At 37.1% G+C, this 24,834-nt stretch overlaps 1 protein-coding gene across 3 annotated transcripts in view; it reads left to right on the top strand.

The window, feature by feature from the left end:
• The window catches only part of SLC25A13 (solute carrier family 25 member 13), a 101,713-nt gene that overhangs the window by 50,463 nt on the left and 26,416 nt on the right, over nt 1-24,834 (top strand). For all 3 annotated transcript variants that reach the window (XM_018075499.2, XM_018075498.2, XM_018075497.2), the window contains 9 exons: nt 2,788-2,927; nt 8,945-9,091; nt 10,644-10,782; nt 11,620-11,713; nt 11,890-11,974; nt 14,092-14,176; nt 14,638-14,796; nt 21,568-21,620; nt 22,660-22,740. In XM_018075499.2, the coding sequence (XP_017930988.1) occupies nt 2,788-2,927; nt 8,945-9,091; nt 10,644-10,782; nt 11,620-11,713; nt 11,890-11,974; nt 14,092-14,176; nt 14,638-14,796; nt 21,568-21,620; nt 22,660-22,740 (983 nt within the window). The remainder of the gene's footprint in view (nt 1-2,787; nt 2,928-8,944; nt 9,092-10,643; nt 10,783-11,619; nt 11,714-11,889; nt 11,975-14,091; nt 14,177-14,637; nt 14,797-21,567; nt 21,621-22,659; nt 22,741-24,834) is intronic.

Genomic DNA, 24,834 nt, shown 5'->3' on the forward strand with positions numbered 1-24,834 from the left:
CTAGTGAAAGGTGTCCCTGCCCATGGCAGAGGAATTGGAATGGGATGGTCTTTAAGGTCCTTTCTAACCCAAACCATTCTATGATTCTGTGTTTGATTTTCTTGAACTGGAGTATTTCATTAAGACCCCAACCAAAGAGGGTTTACAAGACATAGAGCTGGGGGAGCAAGATGCATTGTTCCTTTAAGGTGGCTAATGTATGATAACAAACTAAAATAAAATTACAGTGGCATAATCAAAGGACACTCTGCAACTTTCATATGTTAACAAGTTGAAGTAAAGATTGTGTGGAGCCTGGCTGCATCAAAAGGAGTTTGAGACTACTTTTATACTAGCTAAGGTTTTCCTCTCTCTTACCTTACATCAGGTAAGAATGCGCCTTTTTTTCTCTTAACAGAGGCAAGTCTGGAGTCCAACCAAACATAGCTTTTGGTTAATGGTGATGGATTCCTAATCTAATCCACACAATATCAGTGTCTTGCTCTGGGGAAATTCTGAAGGTGGGATGAGAGGGAAAGAGGAAGAAGATGAGCATCTGATTTCTGTGTAGAGACAGGTGACAGAGATGTTTTGGGAATATCTTTTTTCCTCTGAAAAGCAGAGTGGTTACTACCAGGAAGAGACAATCTTTATTTCCTCTTGTTTACTGGCAAGACAGGCTATTTTCTTCATGCTGGTTGCCGTTGCCTTCTTTGTAGAAAATCTGGCAGAAAGCAGTTTGATCTTCAATGACATGTGGCAAGGTGCCTCAAGCTGTGTCAGGGGGAAACATCCTAAATGGAAGACTTCAAGTGGAAGGATAGGACCTCACCCTGAACAAATAGACTTTCCCTCCCACTGCCTTGAGAGCAGAATTTTGCTCCTGGAGAATGCTGGCAGACAAGATCCAAGCTGGTTGGGATGGGGCTTGAAGATACAAATGAACAATGAGGCTGTCCTGGGGGCACTGACTTTGCTGGGAGAAAATTCTCATAGTACATTAAGACTTGAAGTTATGAGTTTTATGAATTTGAGGCTAACTGGGGTCAGTCTTTCTGTTTGTAAGTTAAATCCAACTTGCTCTTTCACCACTGATTCGCTGGGATCGGTGGGTGCTGTATTTGTAAAGGTGAAACTATTGACTATGTTGAGAGATGGGAAGATGTCTGCACTTTCGTCTCTGCTCTCTCTGTAAAGCCTTCTTGCTTTAGGACAAGCTGTCCCTGTGGGTAACACCAACTGCAGGGCATTAGAGGCTGTGCAACAGGACACCTGCCCCTTTCATTTCCTTGGGACCGTTTTTTCTTCATTCATGTGGACTCTTCCTGAGATCTTCCTGGCTCTCAGCTGTGCCACTTTGCTCTCACTTTTTCCTGCTTTCTTGCTTAAAATGGGGGATTCCACACTGGTTGGGTTTCCCGGGTCAGCAGAGCTGCTGTGCCTGGCTGGCATGGACTGAATGAGAAGCCAGAACTCCATGTGTGCAGGAGAGGTGCCTCTTGGCCCCAAGGAGTCAGTTCCCACCTTTGCTTGTGGCACTAATATGAACTGGAAGGTGGCTCCCAGTCAGAGACTGGCTCCAGCAAGGTGGCTCCCAGCTTGTTCTGCACACAGGCAAGCACAAAGCTGTGCTGATTTTCTCAACCCCAGGCACCAACCATGCTTGGGAACTGTCTTGCAGCTCTACTGCTCACAGAGACAGACAGGAGCTCGTGGTTTGGACTCCTGGTCTTTCTTCCACGAAGTGTGAAGGAAACAGACCAGCTCTTGGCCCAGCCTGTGGGTAGGGAGTGTCTCATGGGAACCAGCTCTCTGTGCCCACAGGAACTAGCAGGAGACAAGAACTGGCTCTTGGCTCGTGTTGCTGGAGGAGTCGTACAGCAATTAGGAAGGTGTATAGCAGCTGGGAACCTCTGGCCTTGAGCTTGTCTTTGGAAGATATCTTTGCCCTATATTTTTGACTGAGACAAGTGGGCACTGTCATTTGAGACAAGTACTTCCTCAGATCTCATTGCTATCTTATTGTTGTTTTCATTAGTTAAATATACACAATGTATGGTCCTTACTACTGTAGAGCTTGGTGTGTATCAAATAGTTTCTTCTTCACCAAAACTGCTGAGTATTACCAGTCTGCAGAGTGTTTTATAAACCAGCTGTGACTACTAACCTGAACTAAACTTTGAAGCTTGCATTTAGGTATGATCAAACATACTTGTCGCACTGCCCCCCTCCTTGTAGAAGATATTTAGGGTTAAAGTCTGCTTAGTGCTGGAGGTGATGATAAGTTTTTCTTCCTGCCTGCCATGTCTCCTCCATCCCCTGTCCTGCATGTCACTGCTCCTGTAACTAACTACAGAAAAGTAGATCTTGAAATAATTGAAATAAAGTTGATTTGTTTGAATCATGAGAGCTCAGAGTAATTCAAAAGCCTGAATTATAGTGACACAAAACTTTCATTGTTAGGAGCTTGAAAAGATTATGATGAAAATCGACTAGCTTTAGTCATCTTTTTATAAATTGTCTTTTAATTTTAATCTTTTCTTGCTTGACTTTGAAACTTGAAATATCTGCATTTCTTCTAATCAAATGCTGTGTGTATAAAACTTCACAAATAAAAAGATTATTTGGAAACTATTTGTGAGGATGATGGTTTTGGTAAACAAAAAAACTTAAGTTTACTTCACAATATGTTAGTAATTTATAAGAATAGTATTGCTTTCCTGTTACAAAATATCATGTTTGTTTATATGCTTGTCTCTATTGTTGTTTTATTTTATTATTAAATAAACATTTTTCTTTTCTTCCCAGAGGATGCTAAGCAAGTTTTTGGCCAGACCACAATTCATCAGCACATTCCTTTTAACTGGAATTCAGAGTTCGTACAGCTGCATTTTGGAAAGGATAGAAAAAGACACCTAACATATGCGGAGTTCACTCAGTTTTTACTGGTGGGTCTAATACAATACAGTTTGTCAAGAGTAATAAGAAGGATGCAAGAATCAAAGTATTTGCGAACTTGCCAAATACCATGCTGTTAGGAAAGTTGAAATATAGACCAAGTGGAGGCTTCTACAGTCAGACTGCTGGACTTGTATAGTATGTTGATAAATAGGATATGCTATTGGTAAAATTGGTGATTCAGGCTAGCGCAGGTTTTCTCCTTTTCCTTTGTTTTTAGCACCTGAATGCAGAAGGTGATTTTTTTCTACACTGTTGTGTAGACAGAGACATGAAATTAAAAACCTAGGCTTTTATGTCTGAAAATCTCCTGTTTATTTAAATCCATGAGTCAAAGAATGTTGCTGAACATTTTGAATTCACCTGCTAGACTAGTATTAAGTACTTTTGTCTGTAAACAGCATGTTTACCAAATATGTATTTAATTCAGAGATGATATCCAATAAAAATGTTTTGTTGCAAGCCATTTCCACACACTCTCAGATAGGGCAATGCTACATAGTTTGCTTGTGCTATATAGAGAAGAGAATACTATTTTTTGCAAGGAATTCTTTGCTGTTCATACTTGTGGATGTTACAGGAAGTAAAATATTATGCTAATAAAAAAATAAACATTATCTGTATTTCAGTGGTACTGTTAAAAGTAGTTTTTGGTAGGAAGAGTAATCCTTGAAGTGGTGAAACACGTGAGTTTTTATTTGAATGCCTCCTGAATATTTAATGCCTGTATTAGTATTTACACTAGAGAGTTTTCAAATGGAAACCTGCTTCAAGATTGCAACGTTTCTTTTTTTTCTTGTTTACACAAGTATGTTAGTTCACAGTAGGAGGTGGTATCATTTTGATGAAGAATAATTAAGATAATGCTATTGAGACAAATGTTTCAAATTGACTTTGTAGAACAGAGCCTAATTAACTTTGTATGAAGAGGACGTCAGGTATCATATGATGAAATTGTATTCCCCCAGGTTTTGTACTGACTATTGTAACTCCTAAGTAGCTAAGGCACAGACCAGTTTTCTGACAGAATAAGGAATTATAATATCTTTCTAGCTTTCTAGCTTTGGAGATGAGTCCTAACTACTAGGCTCTCTCATCCTGTGGAGGGCTGTTCCTTTCTACTATCTGAAAGGATTTTTTTGGATGTGATCATATTTTGGGGATAGTTGTATTTCATTTTGGTGCGTCTTGCCACTGCCTCCTTTTTTTTTTTTTTTAAACTGGCTCTACTGCAAAAGTGAATCTTAGCTAGTTTCAGGGCAGAGTGAAAGGTTGTGTTGGAGCATGTCAGTGGTCCTCATAAGCCAGACAGCCCTTTTGGTGATGATCCATGTAGGACAAGAAAGAGGGAGGAAGAACACTGGAGAATGAGGATGATGATTCTGAGTGTCCTCTAGAGAAGTGGGATACACTTAGGATAAGTTCAAAGGCTGCTAATAAAGATACTCTCAACATTGGTGCAGAAAGTAAGGACTTTCAAATAAATTAATTCTCCTAAGACTGAAGCTTCCCGCTATCAGTACAGTCTATTAGGATGCTCAGTCAGTCCCAGTAACTGGGTACATCTGTTACTCACTTTCTAGACCTGTAAATCTTTGAATCACATAAGTTTCTCTGCTGATTTATTATAGATGCAGAAGTTTGGGCACAGAAATGGTTCTCAGCACAATCTGGAGAGTTAGTGTTCACAGGCATAGAAATCTTCTTTAAGCTCTGTAACCTTTGGTATTCAGCCTTTCCTTCTGCCTGTGCGTGAGTCAGTCTTCTTGATCAGGTGTCTAGACCTTGGACCTTAGACAACAGGAGACCACAGTGGATATCAAATTACCTTTCTGCATTCCTGATGTGTGAATGCACTTACATTGCACTTAACGTGGACCTGATGGTTCTGTATGGTGCTTCAGGTACTGCTTTGTAAGTACAATGCAGTTTGCAAATTTTAATGTAATAATCTAGCTAGATTCAAATTCTTTTGCATTCATGTTTGATATCTGTCACAGCATTTGAGCTAATCATCACTTCTGGCAATGCTGAAGGTACTTGGAAAATAACATTAGTATATTTTATCCATGCACGAGATGGATCTCTTGTGGCTTTAAATAAGAGGAGTTTATATGGGATGCTGAATATTTATATCGTGCCAGCACTTTTTCTGTCTGCAGTAACTGAAATGCCTGAAAGTATAGCCTCCAAATTCCTTGGCTCTAATACAGTTAACAATCTATTTGCATCAAGTTAGAGCTCAAGGTGTGTTGTTTTACCCTGCTTCTCATTTTACTAGCTTAAAATTAGCTCATATATCTCCAGTATATATCCATCACATCTGTTTGAATATGGTCATGTTCCATCATCACTTAATTGGCAAGTCTACCTTATGAAGAGCAACATCAGCCCCTTTCTTGGCATGTAGAATCTATTCCACAGGATGAATTTTAACATATGCTTATATGTGGGCCTGGTAAATCCATTTCCACATTGTCTGGGAATTCATTTATACCCAGCGTATTAGTTGATGAAGTAGTACTCTCTGTAATTGAACCCTGGGATCTGCTCCAATGGCAAGGATTGTGCTGTATCTGGTGGCTTGTAGATCCATTGGGATGGAATGCAAACATAAATTTCTACCTAAGTGGAAAGTAAAGAAGCTTTTAATGAGCTGTAAGTGGAAGCTGAGGTGAAATCTCTAGATAGGATATAATTTCATTAAAATTCTAGTGCCAGTGTGCCTGCCATGATGTACAAGTTGATTTTTCACAAAATCATATGCTACTTGGGAGAATTCTAGACTTCCAACATCAAGGAAGAAGCTCATTTTCTATGTATATCTAAGTTTACAGAAAGTCTAGTCAGAGAAGGTTCTTTAGGATGTGTGATTTGTATTGCAAAGTAATGAGGATTGTGTTTCTTTAAACCTTTATTTGTCTAGGTAAACAATAAGGGACCGAAATAGGTGAAATAATAAAAATTATTGCAACTCAGATAGCAACTCTGAAGACTACAGCTTTGCTTTATTGTTTTTCAGTTCATTTTTAAGGTGGTATTTTTTATATTAGCTGCATACACCCAACACAGGTGATGTTACAAACATCTCATAAAGAATTCCAGGATAAATTGCTGGCAGCTACTGAGCCTCATTTTGAAATGTAGTTAGTCGTGCTGTGAGTTATCTCAGCATTCAGGTGTGGAGACTGAGGGGATAGCCTTTCTTTTGAGGTAAACACTTCAAGGAGTTTAGTGCATTGTTATGCATTGTGCAATGATTAGAAAAGTGGCATGTCTGGTTTGTTTGTGACAGACTTTATAGGTGAAATTTAGTTTTGAGACTGTGTTACAATGTAATGGTCTGCACGTTCTTGTATGCCATGCTGCCATCCATGGTCATGGTTTGGCAATGTCAGGTGGCTGAAGATCCCTGTGCTTCTTTCCACTTGATGTAAGTGGAAAACATGTAGCACTGGTCAAAATAATTGTAGCCTAGAAGGTCTCTATCTTTCTGAGAAGGTGGTATCAATCTTCTCTATCTATTTGCAGTATGCTTAAACCATTTTGAACTGGAACTTACATTCTGAACTAAGGAGGTGTGAATAGGGAGTTCCAGAAGACTGACATCATCCCATTCAGGGTTTTGTCTTGCTGTCTGTCTGCAGCTAAATGGGTTTTTTTCTGGCTGACAAAGATGAGCAAATGGCAGCACTGAGTCCTTGACCAGGTGTTTTAACCAAGCGGGATAATTCTTTCTAGTGCTAGTGCTCAACTGTAGTACTAGTAGCCTTTTTGCAATTAGCTAGGTGATGACAAGAAACATGCACTTGATGTATCTCTTTGGAGCGTAAGCCCTGCTTTGTTCTGTGGCTGAGACGTCGCTGTCAGCCAAAGTCCCACCAATGGTATACATACCTCCAGACTCACTGATGGGTCTACAGGGATGGTAACAGATTGGACTTTTGCAAATGGTGTACAGGTTTTTTTACTGCATCTTAGTGCTGGATTCTAACATAACAACTGCCAGCAGTTTCAGTGGTTAAAACAAATTGAATGAGGGAAGGTGAAGAAAGCAATATTCAGAGTTTCCCATGTAATCCTTTTGCTAAATAAAATTTATTTTTTTCTTTGGTGATGCTTCCATTTAATAACAAACACCTGCCAGGTGGTGAGTATTTAAGATACAAGAGTTTTTATACCTAATTCCTTTTCAGAGCTCTCTGCCTCCCAAGTAACTGCCAGCCTCAAGCTGATGAAGTCTTTTCATGTTCATGTGCTCGTCCACCATAAACCTTCCAAAATTGCTTACTTCCAAATTTCTGTTCAAATTATAGTCTCGAATGAATTGAAGTAAGAGCTTACATGGCTGCATCCAGCCAGAGTGAGTATTATTGCTGAATTGTAACACCTCCACATAGGGGTCTGTAATGTAAAGGAAACGTGGCAGAACTGAAATTGTACCACTTCAAATTATAAGCCCCACAAGCATTTCCCATCAAAAGAAGAAATTTCTGAATAATTTTGTGAGTGAAGCACAGATCAGTCCTTTCCCTCCATTCCTTTCCTCCTTCTGCCTAATGTAGTAGGAGGTTTTCATCGTACCTTTCAGGTTATGGTACAGTGTTCTAATTAGAAATTAGGACTAAAATTGGGGGAATCAGGAGGGAAATGAAAAGACAATCATGGTTTGAGTGGCAGTGTGAGCTGAATGAACAGAAGAAGGGAGGGAGTGGCAGATACAGGCCTCTGGCATGTCTGATCCTACTCTGTCTGAATTTGCCTTTTGCCTTTCACTCTTTATTTCCTTGAAGGCTGCTGTAAGACAAATATCAACTTACAGGAGATCATATTCACTATGAATACAACATGATGGTGGTTCTTGACTAGCCTGAGTCCTGGATTAATATGTCTTTTAAGGCATATATTTGCAAATATAATGGAAATAATTGGATAGTGTCATGGTCCACCACAAGACTTGCTTAGTATTGCTGACATATTTTTGCTCTGATTCCATTTTCTGAATAACTGATTATGAGTATGTATTCGGACTAAGCCCTATATTTCCAATGAAGAAGTTTTTATAATCCTTGCAGTTTAAAGGGAAGACATGACAATGATTTGTTTTCCTCCATTCAGCTGAGAAATACAGACTGGGAGCTCTGACTACATCACCAAAAGATATATTTCTGTTTTTTTGCAAACCTGTAGAACTGAACAAAATGTTCACATGTATTATCAAGTTACTATCTGTGCTTGATTGTTTCTTTTAAATGGGAAAAAAAAAGTAATCTAACAGTAATTTAAGAAGAAAGGGTGAAGGTCACAGTAGGAAAGATACAGCTATGAGGGATTAAATGCCTTTTTTTCTCCTCTTTTCTCTCAGTGGTACATTAGAATCACAAAATGATATTATCAGATAATGCTTATGCCCGTTACTACTGTTGAAATATTGAGAACTGATCTTTAATCAGTCACGATACAAGGAGTTCTGAATTAAACTGCTGGTGTCTTTTGTAGACAAAAACCTTTATGTTTTAAATGGGGATGCTTTTTCAGGGAATGCTTTCCAGATTAGTAGGTTTCTACATGGAAGTCTCTGATGATTGCATTGTCCTTGTTCAAGGAGTAGTGAGCACTTTTACAGAAAGTATTTTGACCTGCTGTGACACATTCAATATACTGGATAATGCACATCATGGAACACTTTAATGCTCATGAGTGGGAGATTACCTGCACTGGGTGTTGATATGTGTCCTCCGTTTCTCAGTTAAATGAATTGTGCGATGTAATGTCCAGAAGGCAAAGAAATCATGATGTTGTCCTAGATATTGAGCTCAGTGATGGAGACCATATATGCTCCTGATAGAAAAGGACAAAACTTAGAGGTACAATATCCAATTAGATTAAATGTAGTCCTGTTTTGTTAAGTATGAGAAATCTTGTAAGACTGCATTATTTATATTAAATCTAAGTGTTAAGATGATGGTTTTGAACTTAACTATTTTTTTCCCCTCTATGTTTTCAGGAGATACAGTTAGAACATGCAAAACAAGCTTTTGTACAGAGAGACAGTGCTCAGTCTGGAAGAGTCACAGCTATGGACTTCAGGGACATTATGGTCACTATCCGGCCACACATGCTGACACCATTTGTAGAAGAATGTCTAGTAGCTGTGAGTAGTTCTGGTATTCCAGCTGGCAAAGACCTGGAATACAGATGCGGGATTCCTTTTTTATGTACCTTGACCACTCTATGTGACATGTAGTCCATCTCGAGGATGGATGTTTTAAGTTCAGCAGTTGTTATCTACACAATATGCAAGTTAACCCTTATTACAGAATACATATCCTCAATGTTCCTGGTCTCCTGAGAAAAAAGACAAAGCATGTATATGGACCTTAGTAATGGCCTACAAATTAGCATTTTCCTGGCTATTTGCAGTCACTCCATCATAGTAGACTGTGTCAGTATGTCAGAACGCCATTGCATCCCACTTAGGATATCCTTCTCAAAGAACTTGGTTTGTAGTGTAAATTCTAAGCTCCTGAGTGTAATTTCCAAGTACCTGGGACAACTTATGAACCAGAACATTACCCAAGGGCATTCACTATATATTGACTGGTAGTTGTTACACTTGGCTGTACATTTTGTATCAGTTTGAAGTGCACAAACCAAATTAAATATTGCAATTCTGCAATTTCACTGAAGAAATTAAAAAAAGGTACATTTGGGTTTGACCACAATTTCTAATCTGAGGAACTTGTAGCAGCACTTTCCAAGTAATGCAAAGCCTGGCTATATGCAGGTTTAAAGAAATCTGTTATTCTTTGACTTGCAAGGAAGAATTCCAGGGAAATGAGTGATGAGAATTGCAAAGTCTGATCAGAACTTTGGAAGATGCAAACAGCAAAAAACATAACCAGAAGACTTAGAGACTGACAGTGAGATCTGATACTTCCATGGTTCCCTCACAGTCTTGTTACCAGCTTTCTCAGGTTATATGCTCTCTCATAAAACATCAGATAAGATTTTGATTTTTCCCTCAAGGTCAATTAAATTTTGGCAAGCTTATGCATTTTTTTCTGAAATTTGCTTGATCGCTGATTTTGTAATTTAAATAGAGAATTGATCCAGTAATTTTTCTATGTGCAGACCCAACACCACTTTAAAACAAAGGTTTAGGTTCAGTTCTTACCTGAGAATGAATAACTGAACCTTATTGTTCCTATTATGTTTGACTGCCTGATATAAGCCTGAGAGCTTATTGCTGGTTTTCCATGACTTGAAATGCCTGTGAATTTAAATGTTTCAGTTGACCTTTTTCAGAATATGTTTTGATTTTGTTGAAATTTTCTGTCTAGTAATATGCTTTACATGTAGAAGTAGATTTCCTCATTACTAGAAATAAGCCAACTTATGAAACATTTCCAACTGAAGCAGTACTGAAACTTGAACTTTGTAAATTACTTCTAGTTATGTTGTTATAATCCTGCATATGTATTTGTTTAGATTTTTAGGATGGGGGAGTTTTATATTCTGGTCATGATTAGTTTCAGTAACATAATAATCTTTCATAGTTTTCTTTATTTTGCACATTTTTTAAAAAACAAACCCGTGCTACTGTTGTTCTTTTAAAATAATGTTTAAAAATCTTTATTTTGATATTTTTCCTAGGCTTGTAACAGTCTCCTTTCTCTTTTCTTCTTTTACTGTCTCTACTCCAGGCTGCTGGAGGTACCACTTCCCATCAGGTCAGCTTTTCCTATTTTAATGGATTTAATTCTCTCCTTAACAACATGGAGCTCATTAGAAAGATCTACAGTACTCTGGCTGGAAATAGAAAAGACGTGGAAGTCACTAAGGGTTGGTAGAAATGTTTGCAGTCTGGAAGTTTTCTTGGGCATTTGGTTGGGGCGGATGGAGGGAAAGACCTCATCTGTATGCTTTTAAATCAATGGGAGGGAGAAAAAATCCTGCCTCATTAGCATTCCTTGGTTTGCCACTCAGTTTTGTAAACTCCTGTTGGAGTCCACCCTCCAGGTTTTTCATTTTGTTTCAATCAGAAAAAGGTCCTAGTAAACTGGTGGGGGGGGCAGGGTGAGGAAAGTATGTAAAGATATTTAAAAGTTTCAAAAACTTCCTAGGACTCCTGCCAAATTGGCAGCCTATTAAAGTGACCTTCAAGGGTAGTTGAAGAATTCCATAAACTTGTATTGGCGGCACAGTAAGCTGATCTACAAGCTTGGAACAAGATGTTATCTGCTATATCTAACCACTTTTATAGAGAATTCCCTGTGCAATGCCAGAGTTTCATTAATGTGGCCTACTGGGACTATGCATGAAAAGTACCACATCCCTTGACTCCTGTTTTGGGGGGTTTTTTGTTTGCTTTTTATTTTATTTTTTCCTTCTGACCTGCAACTGATTGATACCGTATGTCAAATATCCTAAATTCTGCTGGTAGCACTAAGCTTTAAGGCCAGAGAGTTGTAGTTACTTGCATGAAGGACAGACTATTTAAATCACACGTTTATGTAGTGGCAAAACCACTTTAGTGTTGAGTCAATTTTATTCCCCTTTTACCCCCCTCCAACCAGCCTCTTGTACTTTATACTAAAATACAGAGCAACCTTCGGGTGCTCTGGATTATTTCTTCTGGTTTGATTGCATTTTCTTTTCTGTATTTTTATTCTGTTGCAGAAGAGTTTGTTCTGGCAGCTCAGAAATTTGGTCAGGTTACACCCATGGAAGTTGACATCTTGTTTCAGTTAGCAGATCTTTATGAGCCACGGGGGTAAGTGAAGAATTATCTATCTTCCTCTCTTTCCTTTCCTCCTCTCTAGTTCTTGGAAGGAGTAGAAGGTAATGTTGGGGAACAGGAGAGTGTAGTGTAGTGGCCACGTGCGAGTAGCTTCTTGAGATCTGAAAACCCATCTCTAAGCAAACACTAAGCTGAACTAATTTCTTCAGGCGCATGACGTTAGCTGATATTGAAAGAATTGCTCCTCTGGAGGAAGGGACATTGCCCTACAATCTGGCAGAGGCTCAGAGGCAGGTAAGAACAGAATCTAGTATAATGCTATTCTATTATTTGTTTCCAGTGTCAGGTAAATAGATAACCAACTTTCTTCTGTGTTGTCATCTAAGTTGCTTTTTTCTTGTGTTTTGTAATATCTGTGAAGAATACCATCTTATTAGAATTTGGTTTTAGCCTGTGTCATATTCTTTCCATCTCTTCTTTGTGCCCCTTTCTCTTGGGCTGTATTTTGACAGGTCAAATGTAATTTACTTTGGAAAGATAAAATGTGTAGGAGTGTCATCCCACCATTCAGTAAATATTAGGTGTATACTTAATTAAGGTGTTTATGTTTCGTGATTCTGTTGCTCTCTGTTCTTTTTAATGAGGAAAAGAGACATCCTGCTTCATATATGGATGGTAAAATTCAGTATCTAGCCTATTAAATGGCAGCCCTTGTTCTGAACATACATCCGTGTTCCTGGCTTCAGAATGTTCTCTGCTTTGCTTTATGCTCTGCTGAATATCAAAATAGGAGAGATTATGTATAGACTAACATCACAGTTTCAGTAAAAACATTATTATTGTCTTCATTTCCAAAACCTATAGGGTATTTACTTTCAGTGATATAACCACAAATGAACTTTTTTTTGTGTTTGAGGCAAAAAGAAATAGGAGTGTTCTTTAAATGTCAAAACCTATTGATCTTTTAGTTTTCATATTATTTTATTATATTTTAGATTTTCCTTGACAAGTTTCTATACACATAGATTTAAAACTAACTCTTCTGTTTCTCTCTGTCTCTATTTTAAGGCAGTCTTAACTTTGTGTCTTGTGAGACCAAGGGTTTTTTTGTTGGTTTTCTTTTTTCCTGCTCTGGGTCTGTGCAGAGGCGCCAGTTTGACCACAATGAGTTGATGTAGGCTACATTTTTAGGACTACCAGGCCATAAGCCAGGCCTCTGTGTGTGTGTGTGTACACATGCATCTCTTTTGCTTCTCTTTTTTCTTCTCCTCCCTCCCCTACATGTGAACACCCCCACCACCACTCCAAGACAGTATCTGGGGTGGTGGTTTGTTTGTGCAGTGACTAAATGTTGATGATGCTGGGATGAATTCAGATGAGCTAGCTCCCAAAAGCTCACCATCTATTCCTAGAAGACTCCTAAAGGAGTTAAAAGCATTTGCATTGGGCTGAATGTCAAGGAATATAAGTTACAATAGGTGGCGGTAAAATGTAGCCAAAAATGTGGTGATGAAAGTAACAGCTTCCTCAGTTTTTGCTTTGGGACCACTGTCTTTGCTAGTATGATTTACGTCGTTCTAAGAGGCTAGGACATATGAACCTGCTTAAATCTTACAATTTCTTCTGCATATATGTCCTACCTTTTCATTTTTCCCATTCAATTCATTCTTAATGTCAGCTGTTTGATGCTGAGACTGAAAAGATTTTCAGCTACATTGATACCTTCAATTTCTTTTCTGGCCAATTCCACCTACACTGGAATATTAACTAAAACCTTTTCAGGAAAATATATTGTATTACAAAAAGTGATAGTAAGTATGGAAGGTTTAAAGCCCCTGCAGAACTTCTTTTTCTTTATTATTTTCTTTCATCAGATAGTAATTTTAAATCTGGAGCACTTCTGAAATTTATTTTTCATTGGGTTGAATCTAGCACTCATAGACTGTGAACAAAATGAAACTGTGCGGGTGTTTTATGAAACTTTATTTTCCTTTAGCTAATGTGTATGAACAGTGCTTGCATACTTGTTTTGATAGCCTGAGAAGTAATAGATATACCCGGTTTTGGCGACAGTAGAAAGAAATTCCAAACTGGAGTTGCTTTTAGCTGCAGAAAATTAATGACTTAAGATGCAATATGTATGCCCTTTAGACCATTGATTTTAGAGTTGTATAATTTTGTTGTAGTATCAGTCTGTTTTCTTTGCTATTCCAGTCTGAAGAGGCTGTGTTATATGGCACTTACAAATCAGTGAAAAAGAAATAATTGCAAACAAAATCTCCAGTGTATGGTGAGATTTTTTCCAGGTATCTCTGTTCTTAGATCTATCTGCTCATGAGGTGTTCTCTTGTGAAATATGATGTTCTGATTATTTTTCTTCTTTCCTTTTGCTTTAAATTCTGCCCTGACAGAAAGCTTCAGGTGATGCGTCTCGACCTATTCTCATCCAGATTGCAGAATCAGCGTACAGGTTTGCCCTTGGTTCAGTTGCTGGAGGTTAGTCATGGCTGAGCAAAGGAAGATTCATCTTCACTGTTCGGGTTTTTTCTTCTTTGCTTTTGCCCTTCTTCCCCTTCTGCCTCTCATTTAAGAGTAGAAGGCTTCTCAGACTTGCCCTTGGAGCTCTGTCTAAGGGACAGGATGACTGTAAGATTGAAGATCATATAAGATCATTTGGTCTGCAAGAGTTTTGGAATTTATGAGCCATTGGAGTTTCCAGGTGGTGTTGCTATCTGATTTGTCACCAAACAAGTTTCAGGAGAACGCGATTAACAGTGAGGTAGGGCCAGGAAGTGCTTCTGGTTAAAACTGTGGGAGGTAGTTCAATGTATCCAGAATGTATCATGGAGAAAAAAGATACAACTGATATGTTAGATGTAAATGTGAAAGATGACAGTTGCAGTCAAACACTGCAAATGCAAAATCGTGTTTTCTTATACCTTGATTTTTATTTGCAGCTGTTGGAGCCACTGCAGTCTACCCAATTGATTTGGTAAAAACTCGAATGCAAAACCAGCGTTCTACAGGTTCTTTTGTGGGCGAACTTATGTACAAAAACAGCTTTGATTGCTTCAAGAAAGTGCTGCGTTATGAAGGTTTCTTTGGGCTTTATAGAGGTAAGTTTAAAAGGTAATGATAAGATATTAATAAGAGTTTCATGCCACTTTGGATTTTTAAGCATTTTTTGTTAAGACTGCAGTTCTGCCTAGTTTGTGCTTTTGCTTCTTCTCTGTTAGAGGAGAAAGGTTGGCAAACTTATTGATAATTAAAACTTCATTGTAATGAGAACATTTCTGTAGGACCTCTCTGTCCTGTCCCTCCTCATCTGCAATAGGGCAACAATAGCAATTTCCTACAGCAAAAATACACTATTAGTCAAGTTTTCATTTCCTTAGCAGTCCTTAGTACCAGTAGTGTTTTGTCCTGTTTGGTAAGAAGTTAGATCATCTGTGAGTATTTGTTGTTTGGTTTTGGGGTTTTTTTGTTTTGTTTCACAGTTCTTTCTTATCTGTCTTCTTTCTATTTAAAAACAAAGAAAATATGGTGCCTTGTTATTAACCAGATCTCTCTTTGTGATATGTTTTAGGCAAAAAAGTTCTGTCTGAACCAGTTGCATTTGCATGACTAATCATTGGAAATAGTCATCTTTATCAAGTTTTATATGTACCTCTTCTTAGCTTGTCACTGTGAGGTCAGCCAGAGCAAATTGCTGGGTTTCAACCCACTTAGCTATATATATATACACATAACCAATACACCCAAGTTAGGAAGTTATCTGTTTCGAACTGCCTTTGTAGTCAATGCAGAAGGCCCCACTGAGGATTCTGTTCAGGATGTAAATCATCCTCACTTTGGATATCTTAGATCTAAGTGCCTGTAGTTAGATGGGGGCTTTTTTAATTTATTTTGTCCTTGTCCCAGTTGTGGTATCAACTCTGTCAGTTCAGGTAACTCAGAAGGAATCATAAAGAATCAGGAACTACTGCATGAGACTGCAGTTCTTCTCTGTCACAGAATTAAAGTAAATTATATTTCTGGTGTCCCAGTTATTGAGATCTTTTATTCTTCTCTGCCATATCCATTGAGGATAATTTCAAACTTGAAATCTTTATTTCATTTTTAGTCAGAAAATTCATTTTTGCTTAGAAACTTTTTGTCACTTTTGAAAATAAGAATATTGTAATGAAAGAAATGAATTGCTAAAAGCAGTTGAGTCAGGAATGAAGAACAGAGGATTTTGATAAAATAGTGTAATGATCGGGCAAAACTATGCGCAATTTAAAAAAAATTAACAGTTTATAAGACAATGTGGGAAACAACATTAAAACTAGGTGGTGTGATGTATGTGCACTCTATCACATATGACCTGAGTTACTGGAGGTTGGCTAAGTGGTTCTGTGCAAAATACAGACTCTCTAATTATTTCAGCACAATTGGAGATGGGAAAGGTCTGTTATTATTGACTGAGTTTGAGGCAATTTTTGGAGTAGACATAATAATTTAATAAAGATTACTGACATGGTCTCTAAATTGTGAGGCTTTATAACAATCAGAATCTTTGAAAGTCCCAGTTTTTCACTAAAGAGCCAAATGTACTCCCTGCAAATGTATATCTGCTTCTTCCAGGATCTCGAAAGAATAAATATGCAGAATTCCACTATTACCTGCTTCTGTCTTATTGAAACTCTGAAGCACAGTGGTTTTTTCACCTGGAAAAAAACCAAAAACTCAGAAATGTGTGTTCTTACCTCCATTTGCTTGCCTTGTCTTTGGAGTGCTTTTTTTCATTGCCAAATTTAGGGAGCTTTAGGAACCTTCACCAGTATAGCTTGTCCTTCCATTCCCCATCCCCTTTACTACTTTTCAGTCTTTCAAGTAATACTGAAAAGTGGAATCTCAGGCAGTTTAGTGGATCTGAAATTCTAAACTCAGGCCAATAATCTAATTTCTGGATTATTTAGTAGAACACCATCATTTCAGAAGCAAATTGAGACCTATATTTCTACAGATTCTCTATTTAAAGGGCATCCTCCTGACTTAGCTTCTCTTTTAAAAGAGAAATAAAGAAAACTCCTTAAAAATCTGGAGCTTCCTCCATGGAGTTCTTTAAATTTGCACTGTTACTTACTTTCTAAGGAGATCATGCTGGAGAAAGTTGAGCAACTGAGTGCAGAAGGAAGTTTCCAGTTCAGCTTAAGAAGACAAAAAAATTTGAAAGGAGCATTTTATAGATTAGGATAATTACCCAATGTAATGCAGTATACATACAGCAAGAATCATCTCATTCTGGTCTTGAAAACTACACCAGATAAGACAAACTACAGAGTACATTACTTTTTGCTACTCATCAGTAGCTGCAATTCTTTCTTGCACTGTGATGTGTTCAGACTTTAGTCAATGTGGGTGGTTTTGTCCTCAGTGAAGGAGGGAGTAGTCATTGGTAGAGTTCTCCTGCTTAGCTGAATAGTGATGCAAAACCTTTTAAAAAACAGTAGTAGAAACATTTGGAGGAGTGGTCCCTTTGTCATGACGCACTTCAAGCAAGCAGTAATTATAAGCCCCACTCTGAACTCAGGCATTTCAGATGATATTTTTAACACCAGGCACAGATTTTCCCCTAGTGAAGTGAATTGACTTTTCTTTTTTGTATCATTATTTTTTTTCCAAACTTGGAAACCATGTTCTAAACCACCATCTCAGGTAAGGATAAATTACACCATCTTGTGGATATAAAGAGAGTACTAAATTTTGTTTGTTGTCAGTTTGGTACTAAGGGTAATCAATGTTTCCACTGAGAAGATACTTTGATTAAAAAAACCCCACAAACCCAAACATTATATAAATCTCTGCAGTTTTCATAATATGTATTATTTGAAAACTGTGTTTTTAGATAATTTTTTTTAAGACTGTATATTTGAGAAAAATTTTTTATCTGTCTATTTCTCAGCATGGCTAAAAAGAATACTTATCTCACATGCCTGTAATTTACTACTGTGTCTACATTTATACCTGAAATGCATATTTAGAAACTTACAGGTATATACATACATATATGCAAATATAAGAAAACTTTGAAAGCTGTGATTTGTCAAGGTCTCTTCCAACTGATGAGGTCACCTACGTTTCTTAATATTATTTAAATCAAAAGTCCACCTGATGAGTCACAGACTGCTTCACAGTCTTAAGCAGTGAATCTAGTAGAGATTATTTCACCTGTTCTTGATAGAAAATTTATGGGAAATTTAGGTACCAGAGATAAAATGTAGCTTAGGAAAACATTTGGTAGCCATGCCGTTAATGCTACTTTGCCTAAAGGGTGGAAAAGACAGGAAATGCTGTTGAAGACACTCTCATCTGTGATCGTTAACTGTTTAGGAGCTTGTTAGTTTTATTTCTTTTGATGGTACTTCTGGCACTGCAGCGACTCCAAATGCCATCTAATCTTAGAGTTTAATCATTTGTTCATCATCCAGCTTCATTATTACTGATGGACTCCCATGCTAATGCTACATCAAGACTGTGGCTGAAGCTTTCCTCCCAAATTAGGCAATGAAGTACCATCTCTGTAGAATGGAAATACAAACCATCTTGTACCCCAAGTTCTGTCAAAGCACAAAGTTTTTAAGGAATACCCCCTTTCCAGTCTGAGGGAACTTTACTTGAACGGCAACTGGTGATTTCAATTTCTAGTGTGAATCCTGCAATGGAAAAATTTGGCAGTATTCCATTACTGCCTTCCTATAAGATGCCCAAATGGTTTCAAATATTTTACCTAGGTGGAGCAACAACTCCTTCAGTCAGTGGGTTTTTCTAATATGAAGGGAAAATTGCATCTGTTACACAGTGTGAAACTGAAGTTTCCCTGTTAGACATCTGAAAAAATACTTTGTCCAAATAAGATTTTTTTTTAACTCAGTGCTATCACAACTGGGCTGGATGAGCTATTGTATATTCACAATGTATTTAGACTGCTTTCAGAAAATAACTTGTACAGTGTCACAAACTGAATGCAGCTCTTGGTGCTCTCCCTTGCATATACCTTCACCTTCCCATAGCGTCCTACTACAACAGTGTCAAATATGAAGAGGTACATCATAATTGCTACTAAAAAACCTTGGGTATAAAAAAATGCATTGAATAACATGTTTGCTCTGTATTATACTAGCAGGCTGCCTATGTGCAAAATGTTATTCTCTGATGTTATAAAAGGCACGTATTTTTAAGACACTGTCAGACATTTCTAAGCCTGTTCTCCATCTGTGTATGCGTCATATTGCTGATCTGCTGATGCTTAGTATCACTGAAAAATTCCCAGCATGTCAGGATAACCCCAATGGAAACGTGACATTTTCATATGGGTCTCTTGATGTGCTTGCTTTCTTTCAAAACTTAGCATCTTTATCATGTTTAGAAATCTTTCAACAGTGTTTCAGGGCTCCCATCAAAACAATAAAGAAAAGAAAATTTAATTTTGATGGTCATAGCATATAGAATGCACAGGTACCACTTAAAGATGGCTTTATTGCATAGGTATGAGATCAAACAAAGGGTCCCTCTACCTTCCTAAGATGCTGGACACAGTAGGCCTTGCTGATGTCTGGCAAGGCTATAAAATGCAGTTTTAAAATCTATGCTACCTTCTTTAAATACTGTAATCTACCCTGCAGTAGACATACACAGCATTATCTGAAATTAAACTTACAAAACATTTTTATATTATAAAATCATGTGTGAAGTAGAGAGAGAAAAAGAGAAAAATGGTCTGAGTTTTTGGTTGTCAGTTGGGTTTTTCTGCTGTTGGATTTTTTTTTTTTAACAGCTACCTACTCTATTTAATCTTTCTCTTCTACCTTCAAGTTTTGTGGAAGGTTTTGAGTTGTAACCATCCAATTCAGATTTGAATGCAAAAGGAATGAACCAGGTGGGAAAAAATAACTTGTGCCAAGATAAACTCATTTTTCCTGCAACTTTACAAGGGTTTTTACAAATGCAAAGTCTTGGGACCTGAAAAATGAAAAATGGTTAAAAGGCCATCTTCAGATCAGTTCAGTGATTTGTCCTGCTTATGTTGCTTCTAGAACTAGAGCTTTATACAGATCACTAACTGTACTATTTTTATAATTTCATATCTTGATATTTTAGAATGTCTTTTTCTGTGATTTATTTGATAAAATATGGCTTCAAAGTCACGTTATATATAACTCAGGTGTAATATATGTATATGTGATTTTAAAATTAATTATCTCTGTGCTCTTTTGCTTACAGACCTGCTCTAATTCTACTGGATTAGGTTTAGGATTAGGTAGTGTCCTTTTAAAGTATATAGAACATTTTTTTAGTCTCTGAAGATATAAATTCATTAGCCATAATGTCTATATAGAGACACACATGTCTTATAGCAAGATGTAAATATTATAACAATTACAAAGATAATTTTGTAATAAAACAATCCTTTATGTTGTGTATTCTTGTGTTTTCTTCATAGTGCTGCATATAATGTAATATTTAATTACACAATTTTGTGTCTTAATGTTTTTTCATTGAGGTCTGGATTCAAGTCACCTGTGCAAGTAAAACTGTTTAGAAATTCAAATTTTGAAATTTAACCTACTCTGCAGAATTTCTTTTTGTTTTGATCAACTGTATATGAACTTAATGTTACTTTATCCTTTTATTTTAATATTCAGTCATAGTTGTCTTGGGTAAATGTTGCATATATATGTACTGTATAAGGACATTAGTACATAAATATGTTTGGGCCTTCTGATACCACAAGTCAGATGGTGCTTTTCTTCAATGTCATTTCCTTATTAAGAGCATCAGTAGGAACTAGTAAAGCTGATGGATGGTAGCAGGATGGAAGAATATACTAAACTAGTGCAAGTGTATTTTTCTCTGTGTTATTCTGACGTTTGACTCTACAGGAAAATGCTTTTCAGCAAGTTAACTTTTAGAGGTGGAACCTTAATTGTATTTTTTCCCAAAAATAAAACCATGGATAGGTGAAAATGTCAGGCTTTATAGACAGTAGGCTAAGGTGCTGCCTGAGCTACTAAAACAATCGGGTCTGTACTAGGAGCTCTAGCTGCTGTGATTTTCTCACATTTCTGGATGGTGTCCTAATTTCATTATGCTGATGAATGCTTGCAACACCATCCTAGCCCTAGGCTTTGTTAGTAAGCTTTGCCTATTTTTAGTCTGTGTCATTCAAATGTTTACAAAATATTGACTGTTCACTTCAAGCAAGTGAAGCTGACAGTCAGAAATTCACATTTCCAATTCTGTAGCGCACCACTTTTTAACAAAATAAAATAGGAAATTCCATGCCTGGGAAGAAAGCAGCATAACTTCCTTTGTTTTAAGTACTGGTGATTTAGCAGGGCAAAGAGCTCAAGAATGCAGTCATACACGTTTGAATGTTCTGCATTATTTTGATTCCTATCCCCTTGGGTTCTGCCATCTAATGCCATTGTTTCTGCCAGAAAAAGGTACTGCACTTATGACATTTAAAGTGGGTGCATTGCGTATCTCACAAAATTCATTAGAAAGTCTTGATTTTTGTGTGAAGATGCAGAAAATAAATGTTAGTTTAGGACAGTACAGAAACATAGTTGTCAAATCTGAACTAGTGTTTAAGCATAAAATGAGCTAGTATGGATATAAAGAAATAAAGAAACCAGTATATATAGGCAGTGGTAGCACCACTTTAAGTGGTAGCACCAAGTTTGTTCTCAAAATTGAATGTTTAAGTACTCTCATTAAATATAATAACAAAATTGCTGTAAAAATTGCCCGTTTCTGGGTGCTGATCTCTACATATATTTGTTGATTTGTTTATTTAAAACCGAGTTACTCGATGGCTTGAATTCTCTATTTCCATGTTACAGGTCTGTTACCGCAGCTATTAGGAGTAGCACCAGAGAAGGCCATAAAACTAACTGTAAGTTTGCAAATGGATGGTTTTCACATTTCTCCACGTTGTAAAGGGCATCAAATTACAATTAGCCTGTTAAGGATTTTTATCCTTAATGTGTCAGCAACATGGTAGAGTGTATTCCTTCATTTTTACTTGATACAAACTTAATTACAAAAAGCACAAAGCAGCTGTTAATATCTTACTTGTGAACAGTATCAGTGACATACAAGTCACGTGCAGAGATATATACGTACATTTTAAGAATCTTAGTGAAAACTTATTTTTGGACTTACTCCAAAATATAACAAGCTTATTCAACTTGTTCAGCTCATCTCCTTGTTTGTAAGTCATGCAGGCCTTTAGTTTCACTTCTTAGTAACTATTATTGGACTAATAATTATGAATAATTATTTATTGGACTTGGAGGGCTTTTGTTTTTGTATCTCCACATGGTTCCTGTATGTATGACTCTAGCACAACAGGAGGTTATATGAGCATGTAATCAATTGTTGGTAAGAAAGGAACTTGTTTGCATGATGTTTTTTCTAAATGTCTTACTTCTGTAATTTTGTTATTTCTTGAGCGATTTTAAGGCACTGAAGAATTTCTTATTATAACCCAACATAATGTATTGTTTATTCACTGGTAAGCTAGTATTCACCAAAGCTAGTAGTATGAATTTAAAAAAAGGTACTTAATGCTATTAATTGAATTGCTATTGTATTAAAACTCAGTATTGAACATTCTGATATTAATTTGATATTATATTTAAATGTAGTGAGCATGTCTAAAATATTAGATTATTTTATTTTTTCAGATTTTTAATTTAATTAGTGATTTATATTTTTTCAATAATAAATATCTGAATTATGCTTCAAATTTTTGTTAGAAAGAAAATCATAGCTTTAGAATGTTTAATACAAAATCTAAGATTTGTTTGATACCTTGCAGTTTGGTAACTTCATGGATGTATTTGCATTTTTAATTGCACGGAATTTGCAACTGATGAATGTTTTCTCTGACCTTTTAATTTATTGACTTTCATAAATGTTTGTTTTTTAAGGTTAACGATTTTGTGAGAGATAAGTTTATGAGTAAAGATGGCTCTGTCCCACTGGCTGCAGAAATTCTTGCTGGTGGCTGTGTAAGTATCTTTGATTTCCTTCATATATGAGAGTCATGAAAATGTGGTGTGGAAGATGAACTATGTGGACTAAGGCTTCTGTTTAACCACAGATCCGGTTCAAGAGCAGACTCTACTAGAGCATCTCAGTTCTTTCCTAGATAGGCCAGCCATTCTTGATGAAAGGGTAAATGTTTCTGTGCATCATGCCTTTTAACTGCGCTCTATAATTCTCACATCTTAGAGTTTGTTTCCTTAATAAAGAATGTGTCTTTATTCGTGTTGGCTGTAGCTTATGGCCTAAAGAGGATTCATGCTAACCTTTCCAGAAGTTAATAATTAGTTACTACTTTGTGGCACCCACTCTGCCACGTAACTTCTTTCCTGATGTGTTATTGCACCCACTAATTTTCACTTTTTGCAGTGATACTTGCTTTTTGAAATGGCAAAAACTACTCATGCTTCTTTGAGTTCATAGCAGACGTAGGCTGTGTAATGTTAACTCAGTGCATAATGCATTCCTGAATGTAGGTTGTATTTAAAACCCACTAAGTTTTTAAGAGTGTTTTGCTTTTACAAAGTAGTATCTTAATGAACAACTGGCATATTACTGAGTAAATGATAATTCTCCATGATTTAGTCTAGTTCTGTCTGTTCATATATATTACTGCTTACTTTTTCTGGTGTATTGATTTGTTCAAGCAAATGTAAATAGTTAGGTAGAATGAATAGTTGTTCAAAGAACAGTGCATTCTACAGATAAAGCACACTGTTTATTTAAACCGGCTTTGATCACTGGGGCAGAGCAATGTTGGTATATTTTCAGTCTGTCTTTGTTGCTGCTGTCATAAGACGGATGAGGTCACATTTTCAAGCAGCTTCTACCTGTGTCGAAAACTACAGTGAGCAGCAACTTAAAAACAAATGCTTGTGTCTTAACCTCAGTAGGTGCAGAGATCTGTGCTGTATGTGCTTGCAGAAAGTGAACTACGATTATCTGAGCCTCAGGGTGCAGTGGCTCAGTTGCGTTACAGGCTGAGAAGCCCTGGCTTTCTGTAATTCTCAGGAGATGGGGCAGGATTTGGCTGCTGTCTCACTGCTCCTTCTGTTTGATCACTGACCTGTTGTAGACTGCCAGGTAGGATCCCCTTGTTCTGTAACTTTAGGAGCACTCAGGGGAGAAAAAAAGAAGGGGAGGGAGACAAGAATGTGGGTCTCTTAAAGCCCTAAATGAAAAGCATGCTGTAAATGAAGGAAAAATGCAATAAAGTGCTTGCAGAGTAAAAAGTATTTGCCCCTTACGCTAATAAAAAGTCTCATGAACGTAACAGCCATAGAGAATTCAGCAAAATTTTCATTTAAAATGTCATTTGATCTAGAGTTTTTATTTTACAGACTGCTGTGAATTTTTTAATGCAGTACGAGAAACACTCTTTATAGAGACCTGTCATTCATAAGAATGCTGCAGCAAGCTTTTTACCAGTAGTTCACTGTAAACTAAGGATCTGCTTTAAGAGATAGGTGGTTTGAGATGTATTTTAAATGTACTGTAAATGTTGGCTTGTCCTCTTTGATATTAGAAATTAATATTAACAGTGAGATGCTGCATAAAGTTGTAGCAGTAGATGTATGGTGGCAGAGTGCCCTGAGTTTTCTTTTAACTGGAATGCTCCACTTAAGGGCATAGTTTGGTGCCAGGTAGATAGGTTGCAACTTGTTTCTTGTGCAGGTGGTCTTTGGGGATTTTTTTGTAATTTTAAACCCAATTCAGACTAGCAACAGAGTCTCTCATTACCAGCAGTGCCTATTTTTTGGGGGGTGAGTTTTTTTCTCATGATGTAAAGATATGTGTAAAATATGAGATGCCCAAGACAGGCTTTTTTCCTATAGCTTTCAGCATTGTATTGGCCTAACTTTTTGCCCTCGTTTAAGTCATCATGAAACCTATGATTTCACTGTGGAAGCAGCAAGGACACTGTTGAACGCTTTTGAAAATTTTCAGTCTTGGATTTTTACCCAATTTCACAATGTAGTAATCGCTTATGTGGGAGGCAAGAAGACAGGAGTGCATAATGTGTTGGAGTCTAAAATGGGGAAACCAACTAAGATGAATTT

The sequence above is a fragment of the Manacus vitellinus genome, unplaced genomic scaffold (genome assembly GCF_001715985.3).
Source record: "Manacus vitellinus isolate BGI_N305 unplaced genomic scaffold, ASM171598v3 scaffold_3_pilon, whole genome shotgun sequence".
NCBI classification, from domain to species: domain Eukaryota; kingdom Metazoa; phylum Chordata; class Aves; order Passeriformes; family Pipridae; genus Manacus; species Manacus vitellinus.